General features: G+C 57.2%; 1 protein-coding gene and 1 long non-coding RNA gene across 2 annotated transcripts; one reads left to right on the top strand and one right to left on the bottom strand.

The window, feature by feature from the left end:
* Window positions 1-212: 212 nt before the first annotated feature.
* Window positions 213-3,924, bottom strand: LOC311430992. The gene is made up of 2 exons (XR_014689161.1): window positions 3,758-3,924; window positions 213-557 (listed from the first exon to the last, which is right to left on the bottom strand). It is a non-coding gene; the product is annotated as an uncharacterized lncRNA (long non-coding RNA).
* Window positions 3,925-4,044: 120 nt separating this feature from the next.
* On the top strand, window positions 4,045-6,555 carry HOXA1 (homeobox A1). Its single transcript, XM_084508032.1, has 2 exons — window positions 4,045-4,778; window positions 5,165-6,555. Exons 1-2 carry the CDS (start codon window positions 4,166-4,168, stop codon window positions 5,518-5,520), a joined length of 969 nt encoding a protein of 322 aa, XP_084364158.1. The 5' UTR covers window positions 4,045-4,165; the 3' UTR covers window positions 5,521-6,555.
* Window positions 6,556-9,725: the final 3,170 nt, after the last annotated feature.

Here is a 9,725-nt window from a genome sequence, read left to right as displayed (position 1 = left end):
AGCACTGATAACACTACGGGTTTTTCTCCCACTCCCTTCCACTGTTTACTAATAATCAAAATCCAACATTCTGACTGCGATCTCTCCCCTTTTGGCAATTTAGGACATTTAGTAGAGAGGAAAAAAAAACGTTCAAATTCTTTATTGCAAGAGTTTCTCACAAGGAAAAAAAAAAAAAAAAAAAAAAAAAGGAAACTAAAACCGTTCACAGATTTGACGGAGATTTCTTTCCTTTAATGTATAAACGCAGCATCTTATCTCCGTGCCGATACCAAGCTTGGGAATTCTGAACTGTAACAAAAGCATAAGCGAGCACTTTCTCTGTTACAGACCAAACGTGAGGCAGATTCAGGAGGCTGTCTCCTGCAGAAACTAGCCTGTTACATACAAGAAAACCTTTTTTTTTTTTTTTTTTTTTTTTTGAGGGGGGGGGGGCATATTTTTCTAGAATGCAGCGCTTAGCCAGCAAGCTGATGCAGGGATCTTAAAAGATACGAGAGCTCACAGAGGGTGCGCTTGGTGAGTCCTCACGTGCTGAGCGGTCCAAGAAATCAGCCCTAAAAGGAGAGGAAAAAGAAGAAGTTAGCGTTTGCAAAATCAAAAGGCACAAAAGCGAGGAAAAAAAGCGTCTAGGGCGGAATCGCACCCTCCGCTCGGTCCTCTTGAGGGAAGGTTTTTCCCGTTTAAACCCTTCCTTGTGGGGCGAAGGGGTGCTCCCGAAAAGGGTCGGGTGTGACTCCCAAGCTGAGATTTCCTCGGGGATCCCCCCAACCCTGGGGCAGCAAAGCCAGGCTTGGAGAAAATCTCCGGCAAAGTGCGTGCGGCCCCGGTCAGCGGTGGCGGGGGGCTCGGGAGGGGACCGAGCCCCGTCCGGGGGCGGCGGGCGAGCAACAGATGCGAGCGGGGCTTCTCCACGAAGGGCTGAGGGCGAGGGGACATCCCGGAGAGCGTGGGGACATCCCGGAGAGAGTGGGGGCATCCCGGAGAGAATGGCTGGAGCGGGGGCCGTGGAAGGCACCGTCCGTGCGAGGAGTGCTGCTGCCTTCCCAGCTCGGCAACACGCTGTGGAGCTGGGATGCGTGGGTTATAGCTGGAAGGGCTGAACGCAATTCTTCCGAAAGTCATAAATCAAACTCTTTCTATGAATGAGAATGTCATCAAAGAGATCAATTGCAGGAACACATGCACAAATAAAAATCCTCTTACGTATTTGCCGGGGCTGGGGATCCCCGTCTAAAACCATTAAGTGAGAAGGCGTTTAGTCATAATTCATTTTTATTGCTCTTTTAAAACAACAGTTGGCTGAGCTGCGGCCGCGGCGAAACCTCGGCCCTGCTTCTTGTCCTTCTCTCTGCTCCAGCCCAGCCCTGCAGAAGGCGAGCCGCAGTTTAACTCCCGTGGCACGGGGCTGCATCGGCCGGGTCAGGGCCGCTTTTGTGCCCAGATGCCTGGATGCTGAAAATACTCAAAAGAAAAAAAAAAAAAAAAAAAGGACTAAAAAAAAAAAAAAGTATGGGGGAGAAAAAAAATACGCTACAAGGCTCAAACCTTTAGCTCGCTATATTTAAATAAATGGGGGGATGCGGAGATCACGACTCGCCTCAGAGTCTCCCATGAGCCCTGCGGCCACAGCGGGGGCACTGGGGGCGGAGGCGAACTCCCACGAAAAAGCCTAAATCGCCGGAATCGCCCCGTTGGCCCCAGTCTCGGACAGGAAACGCCAGTTCCCGGCCCGGCCCGGAGAGGAGTAGCGGAGGGCAGAGCGGGACCGGGGGCCGGGGGCGGCAGCTCTCCTCGCCGAGGATGGGGGATTGCCCCCTCGGCTCTTACCCTGCTGCCCCACGCACAATACCGGCAGCAAAAAACCCAAGGCATCGCGAGAGAGACAATGCAACAAAAGAGATGGGGGCTCTTCCCAAAAATGGCACGGAAAAGGGAGGAAAAAAAAAAAAAAAACGATTTCAGATTTCAGGATGCTGGAGCCTGTAAGAGAGGTGCTGTAATTTGTCGGATTTTACGGGTAAAAATAATCTATTTGGAGTAAAATATACATTATTCTTGGCCGGCTGTTGTAAAAAAAAAAAAAAAAAAAAAAAAGCTGAAAAGATGTCAGCTCTTTTATTGGTAAACAGTCCCAGCGGCCTGCCTTTTTTCCTCTGCCTTATGCAGTATTTATCACAACAGGTTTACAGGAATGAAATAAATATGTTTATGTCCCTTTCCATAGCTCAAAATGATGCAGTATAATGCCATAAACGCCTCTGGAGTGTTGTTTCTGTTGTCCTCCCCCCGACCCCCCCGGAGTTTAAGAAAAGGAACCTTTCCAGAGGGCCCTCAACCATTCGTGCCTGTGCAGTAAATGAGAACAAATAGAAATAGTAGGAGCATCCGGATAGACGCGTGGTGGAGGGAGCAGCCCTTCGGTGTCTGCTGGCCATAGGGAGGCCTTGGAGATGGCACGGGATAAAGGCTGACCTAACAGCAGTAGGAGAGCTTGCACCTAGGAGAGGATGTTGTGGTTCAGATGGGAGGGAGGAGCTTGCGGGTGAGTGTGTGTGTGTGTGTTGGTGAGCAGAGAGAAGTGGCAGGGTTAGAAGAAGCCCTTTGGATTTCCAAACGAGCAGCAGCCGACCACGAGAGCACAGCGATGGAGGAGCCGGCTGGGAATGCACCTGCAGGAGCACGGGAGGCGGCTCCTCCTGGGGCCGGCGGCTGGGAAAACCACTTCCCATCCGTCCTTCCCCGAGGTTATCGTTAGGACTGTTGGTGCCATCCCCTCTCCCTGCAGACGGATGGGTGCCCTGGGGCGGACGGATGCCCGGTCTTCACCTCCCCTTTCCTTTTCCGCATACGTAACCCGAATACGGGGTCGCAACCCACATCCCACCGCCCTCCCTCTTTTTCGGACCTTTTTTTTTTTAATTTTCTTTTTCTGGGGGGGGGTTGGTGGTGGGGAGGGGCAAGCTGTAGTCGATGCTCAGCGCGGTTCCCAAGGGTCCTGGGGCCGCCTCTGCCACCGGCCATCTGCCACCTCCCGCCGCTGCCGGCCCGGGTGCTGGCGGAGCGCGGGGACAAAGGGGCCGGGGCGGCGGGCCCCGCACCTCCCGCAGCTCCCCTGCCCCGGCCCCGGGCCGCCTCCCCGGGCCGCCGGGCTGCGACCTGCGGCACCCCGGGCAGCTTTCCCCCCTCCCGGCCCGGGGCGGGCGGCAGCGGCGCCGCGGCGCCCCAGCAGATGGGCTGCGGAGCCCGGCGGGTCCCCGCCCCGTCCCCGTCCCCCCCTTGTCCCCGGCTCCCCCTCCCCTGCCCCAGTCCCGGGCTGGCGCGGGGGAGCCCGGCGGAGGTGCGGGGGGAGCGGGGATGCGGGCCGGGGGGAGGCCGGTGTGCCCGGGAGAGCACAATGGCCGTCAGTCCCAAAAGCGCCTCATTTCCATGCTAATGCCCGCGGCCGCCTGGTGATGCGGCTGGACAAGCCCCTTTAACTCTTGGCGTCGCGTCGCGCTGGGCTCTGCGGCGAGGCAGGACCCAGGTCCTTTGGCCCCATCTCCATCCTCCGGAAGACCCCCGTCCCCGTCTCTATCCCCAGTAACAGTCCCCATTCCCGGTTCCATCCCCATCCGCGTCCCCTGGGCTGGTGCTCTCCGCGCTGCCCCCTCCACCTCCCCCCGCACCCCCCGGGGGGCCCAAACCGGGGGGCGAGGGGCGTCGGAGATGCCCGGCACCGGCCTGACAGCTCCGGGGCCGCCGCAGAGGCACTCACCCTGGAGGGGCCGGGCTCCGCGGGCCGGGCTCCGCCGCCGGGCTCTCTCCAGCCTTCCCCTCTCAGCGGGCGGGCGTCCCCCGGTGGGCAGCAGCCCGGCCCCCCCGCCCCCCGGGGGGCCGCCGCCGCCCTGCCCCGCGGTGCCGCGCCGCGCCGCGCCGTGCCGTGCCGCGCCGTCGGAGCGCTCGGCGTTTAAATGCCCCCGACGCGGCGATCTATCAGCGGCAGGAGCCGGGAAAGTCCCGCAGGCGCCGCAGCCATTGGCTGCCGCCCCCCACGTGCCTCCCCGCTCGCGGTACCTTCGTGTCATTTTCCTCCCGGCCCCATGGAGGATGTGGGAAAGTTGGCGCGGCCCCGCTGGCCGCTGAAGACCCGGTGGCGGCGTGACAGCAGCGGGACGCGGCGAGGATGAGCTCCTTCCTCGAGTACCCCGTCCTCGGCGGCGAGGCGGGGGCCTGCGCCGCCCGCGCCTACCACCCCGAGCACGGGATTACAACTTTCCAGCCCTGCGCCGTCAGCGCCGGCAGCTGCAGCGGGGAGGACCGCTTCCTCGTGGGCCGCGGCGTGCCCATCAGCCCCCACCGCCACCACCACCCCCCGGGCCAGCCCGCCGCCTACCAGCACCACGGCGGCCTGGGGGTGTCCTACGCGCACCCCGGCTGCGCCCCGACGTACGGCTCGCAGGGCTTCGGCGCCGCCTACGGCCCCTACCCGCTGGGGCAGGACGCGGAGCTGGCCGCCGGCTTCCCCCCCTGCGCCCCCGCCGTGTACTCGGGCAGCCTCTCCTCCTCCGCCGCCGCGCAGCACCCGCACCAGGGCTACGCGGGGGCGCCCGCCCAGTTCGTGCCCCCCGCCTACGGGCAGGAGCAGCAGAGCCTGCCCCTGGGCACCTATAACCATGCCCTGTCCCCCCTCCACGCCGGCCACCAGCAGGAAAACTCCCGCTCCCCCTCCGCCGAGACCTCGCCGCCGGCGCAGACCTTCGACTGGATGAAAGTTAAAAGAAACCCACCCAAAACAGGTCAGTGGCCCGGCGTGGAGGGGAAGGGGGGAGGTCGGGGCAGCTCCCTGCCGTCGGGGTGCCGGGGGTGGCTCGCAGGTGCCCCGCGCCCCCGGGAGCCCCGGAGCCGTCTGCCCGCAGCGCTGGGAGCCAGCGCCGGCCCCTGCCGCCCCCCCGCTCCCCTCCCTTGGTCGTACGTCTTGTAATTCATAACCCACTTATCAAGTTTCCTCTGACACCAGAGGCTGACTCCAGTTTAGCACCTCGCACTCCATCACTCACCCTGCCGGGGCTTCCCTCTTATCCTGCGAAGTCCCCGCTCCCTATCGCTTAGCCGGTGTGGACATATTGATTACGTCGCCTATAAATCATTTGCGCTCACTTAACGCCGCGTGTCCCCTTTGCAGGCAAGGCCGGCGAGTACGGCTTCGTGGGGCAGCCCAACACCGTCCGGACCAACTTCACCACCAAGCAGCTCACCGAGCTGGAGAAGGAGTTTCACTTCAACAAGTACCTGACCAGGGCCAGGAGGGTGGAAATCGCCGCCTCCCTCCAGCTCAACGAGACGCAGGTGAAGATCTGGTTCCAGAACCGGCGGATGAAGCAGAAGAAGAGGGAGAAAGAGGGGCTGCTGCCCATCTCCCCCGCCACCCCCACGGGCTGCGAGGAGAAGGCGGAGGAGTCCTCGGACAAGTCCTGCTCGTCGCCCTGCAGCGCCTCGCCAGCCTCATCCTCCTCGGACACGCTGCCTGCCTCCAACTGACACCGCCGTGCCCCGACGGGGGGGCTCGCCCCGATCTCCCACGGGTGCCCAGATCTCCCACGGGTTCCCCCGATCTCCCACGGGTGCCCCGATCTCCCATGGGTTCCCCCATCTCCCACGGGTGCCCCCATCTCCCACGGGTGCCCGCGGCTCCCACGGGCGCCCCCCCGCCGCCGGGCCCCGGGGTGCCGGCTCGCACCTCGCCTCCCAAAGGTCCTTTTTCGGTCCCCCCCCCGTCCCGTTTCGCTGGAGGAGCCCCTTACCCGCTCAAGGACGGGTCTCTGACCTTCCCCGAGCGACAGGCAGGTTACATAGGGTACACGACCTCACGAAGAGCTGCACTATTGCGAGTGTTTACACGACTTACAGGACTTTCATCCCTTAATTTAATGTATTCTTTGTTCGTGTCTATGAGTTGGTTGCTTGTAAATACTTTGTCCGAGAGATTTATCTTTTTACAGATTTTTCTAGAAATGACGTTTAGATGATCAGGTTGAGCAGGGTGAGTGCATTCGCAGAACCGGATCCACTTTTGTACCGGCCAAAAGCCGACGACCACATCAAGCAAACGCGTGAAGCTCGAGCAGATACCTCAAAGAGTAGCGCTGTTCCTCTCCGTGTGACAAGCAAGGCTTCAATTGCACTAGGTTTTGTAACCCTTACCCGGTGTGCTTGCCCCCCCGCCCTAAAGCTGTGCCGGGTTATACCCGCCCGAAGGGTACACCCGTCCGAGAGAGACCTCACCTCTTCCCGTTTTCGGATTATTTAGACTCGATGTCTTTTCAACCTTCTCGTGAATGTGACGAATGGCCAAATGAATGTATCATTTCTGTGGTTGGTGTCTGGACCGTTGCATGACGCCCCGTGCTTTGATGTACCCCGGGTACACTGAGGTCTATCAGTTGTCGCGTGTCAGCGACACCTCCTGATTTTCTGTACAATCATCGGAGCTCTGGGATTACCCGCTGCTGGAACCCAGGGCAGGATTTACGGGTCCTTATAATGTCTGTAATAAATATATTCCGCTTTCAGGTATACCTCGTGTGTCTGCCTCTGCGTGACATCACCGAGGAGCCCCAGCCTGGGCCCAGCACTTCGGTTTCCCCAATTTTCCTCTGCTGGGGCCTTTTGTAGGGCCGGAGGGGGAGGAAGTGTCTCCCAGCGTTCCTCCTCCCGGGCTGCCCAGGCTGACTCATAACACAAACCTTCTTCCTTTTCTATGCTCAAATAATATTATTTTTAGGGGATATAAGGCCCTCCTCTCCCTCCACTGTAACTGGGAGGAATTTATGACCCCGATCTATTTCTGAAGCACAAACACGAGAGCTTCCTGGGTCAAGTGCTAACCTTTTCACCTCGGGATGGATGTTGACACTTACATAAACAGAGCACGCTTCAAAAGCAGAAACTGTCTTCAGCCAGTCTTTCCTCACATCGCAGGCCCCTCGCCAAGGGCTGCACATTTCATTAGCCCGGGCACTGAGCTGGGCCAGCTTCTCCCTCCTTCCCCCCCCCCGGCTGCCATCCTGATGGACTGCCAAGGTAGGGAGATGGCTCCCAGGTGCTTGGCAGCCTGCTTCTGGCAACTCCCAGCCCATTTTCCAACCACCAACTTTTTATTTCGGGGAAAAAAAAACCTAATAAAATAAAAAAAAAAAAATAAAAAGCAAGTTCTCGCAGGTAAATAGCTTGAGGTTTCCAAGAGGTGTCAGATGAACGCGGGGTCGGGGAGGGGGGAGCGTGAGTGTGCGGAAAGTGGGTGCCGGGAGAGAGCAGAGACCTGCTGGGCTGCACGGGGGAGGGTGTCTCAAGTCACCGCTGCCCCTCGCATTTTGGGGCAAACACTCGTGACTTCTCCTTCACCCGGCACATCTGCAGGGGAGCGCTCCCGGGCTTCTCCCGGGGCCGGGGTCGGTGCCCGTGCAGGCTGTGCCGTACGGGACCCGCGGAGAGGCAAGGAAAATTTTCTTCACTTTGGTGTCAAAAGAGACAAGCCCCGATTTGCAAGGCGCGGCGGCCATATCAAGAGCCGAGCTAGCTGCGAGGGAGCGGGGCTGTCTCCAAAGGCGCCCGCCACTGCCTCTATTTCTTTCATTTCCCCGCCTGCCATATACTTTACCTTTTGTTTATTAGTGTAAAGCCACAAAGCAAAACAGATGGCCTTCTTCCAGGGACTTGGATGTGTTAAAGTGGCATTTGCATGCCAATGAGGGCATTTCAATATCGAAATCTGGATCTAAACATTGCTGGAATCCGGATCTGCAACTCGGCTCCCCCGGTGTTGACTTAATGTGCTAGAAAGAGCGGCCATAAATTATAGCCTAAATGCGGGAGACGAGACACTTGTCAGTGCGTCAATCTGCGCTGGGCTGCGGCAAAGAATCTCCTCTCCTTCCAAGCCGAAACCTCACTTTATCCTTTTTTTTTTTTTTTTTTTTTTTTTTTTTTCCTCCTTTTTTTTTCTCTCTCTCCTTTTTTTTTTTTTTTTCCCTTTTTTTTTTTTTTTTTTTCCACAGCTCCGAATAATTTCAAGCGACGACACCCCCAAACCTCCCAATCCTGTCTCGTTTTCTTATTTTATGGTTATTATTTCGATGCATTCAAACTCCCAGGGCAGGTGGTGTGGGCGAGAGGACCGAGAACCTCCTGCCCACCCCACGTGCGGGGTTTCTAACAGAGAAATAGCACTGGCAAGCGGAGCGTGCTTTGGCCTGACGGAGTCACTCAACTGGCCTTCAGGTTGTAGGGATCCTTTTGTTTTTACACCATTTTTTTCTATTTTTCTCTCTAGAGTCTCAGGGGAAAAATGAAAAAAAAAAAAATCAAACCAAAAAAACCCCCAAACCACCCACCAGACAACCAAGCCGCGTTCAAATGTCAAACGGAGTTTAGCATCTTCCTATCATACTTAAGGCCAATTCTGCTGTTCACCTTTAAAGTTTACTTTTGGAGGCTATTGAGATGCTTTGGTGTTTTCCTCTGGGGCAATCAGATTGAAACCGATCAATATTTACTCAGTCTGAAAGGGCTGTTGAAAAGGCAGCTAACAACAAACTGCTTAGCTGCTCTCCCCTCTTTAATCTCAGGTTCACCGAAAGTTCAAGCAGAAATGAATTCAGTGATGGGTCACTTTAAAATAAGTCCCAGTGCTTAATCTCGCAGCCTCGGCAAAGGCAACAATTACAGAGCCATCCCTCTCTCCCCGTCCCTCTCGCCGTCTCCCCGGCAGCGGCAACTTTCCTCCCCTTGCAGCCCAGCGCTATTTTTTGGCTCTCACCCGCTCTTTTTCCGAGGCAGCGGCCGCTCCCGCACCGCTCGGGGCTGCCCCGCACCTTCCCACGCGGGGACCGTGCGTTTCCCAGAGGGGTGACAGGGGGGTCCTGGGGTAAGGGAAGGGATGCTCGGGGCTTTATCCCCGCAGAGATAAGGGTCAGCTGGGGCGGCCGGAGGAGCCGGGTGGCTGCCTGCCCCCCTTCAGTCCTCCCTGGGCAAAGAGGAGAGAGAAACCCGGGCGCAGCGCTGCTAATTGCAGGGACCCTTCGGAGGCCAAAGTTCACGCAATCGCTGCATAAATGCATGCTTAACGGGGATTTATTAGTACCTCTCTAATGGCAGCTCACGCTGGAGGGGCCAGCGGGTTTTCACCAGCAAATTGCTGCTCAGGACCCCCTGACACCCCGAGGTATTGCCCGGGGACCCCTCCGGCCGAGCATCTCCGGGCCGGGCACCGCGCCCACTCCTCCGCTCGCACTCGGCCCGGGGGACGTTTTCTTTTTTTTTTTTGGGGGAGGAATAATAATCGTTTCGGCATATTTTCCTCATAAGCTTAGGAACAACGTTCTTTGCTTGTTTTCCCTCTGCAATTCTGCGCCAGCTTAGTAAACTACAAGAAATAAAAAAGGAAATACAGAAATTATTCAATGAATAGTATATAAATAACATCATAATATCGAAAATGACTCAAATTATTTCTTTCTTTGCATCTTTCTTTTTTTCCCCTTTCTCCCTTTCTCCCTTTCCAAGGCAAACATTCCTTTTCTCCCCCAGGCACACTACTTGGCCGGCTTGCACTGTTAACATTATTCTTTTATGGTTTATGTGTCATAAAATATTACAGGTCACAGTTACTCCTGTTTCAGGCTCAGAAAGACCATTGAAATCAATGGGGGCTCTGGGAAAAAAAAAAGTCTTCCCTTGTGCTTAAG

This window comes from Aythya ferina, assembly GCF_964211825.1.
Source record: "Aythya ferina genome assembly, chromosome: 2".
In the NCBI taxonomy this organism is placed as follows: Eukaryota; Metazoa; Chordata; class Aves; order Anseriformes; family Anatidae; genus Aythya; species Aythya ferina.
This window is presented reverse-complemented; position numbering and strand designations above follow the sequence as displayed.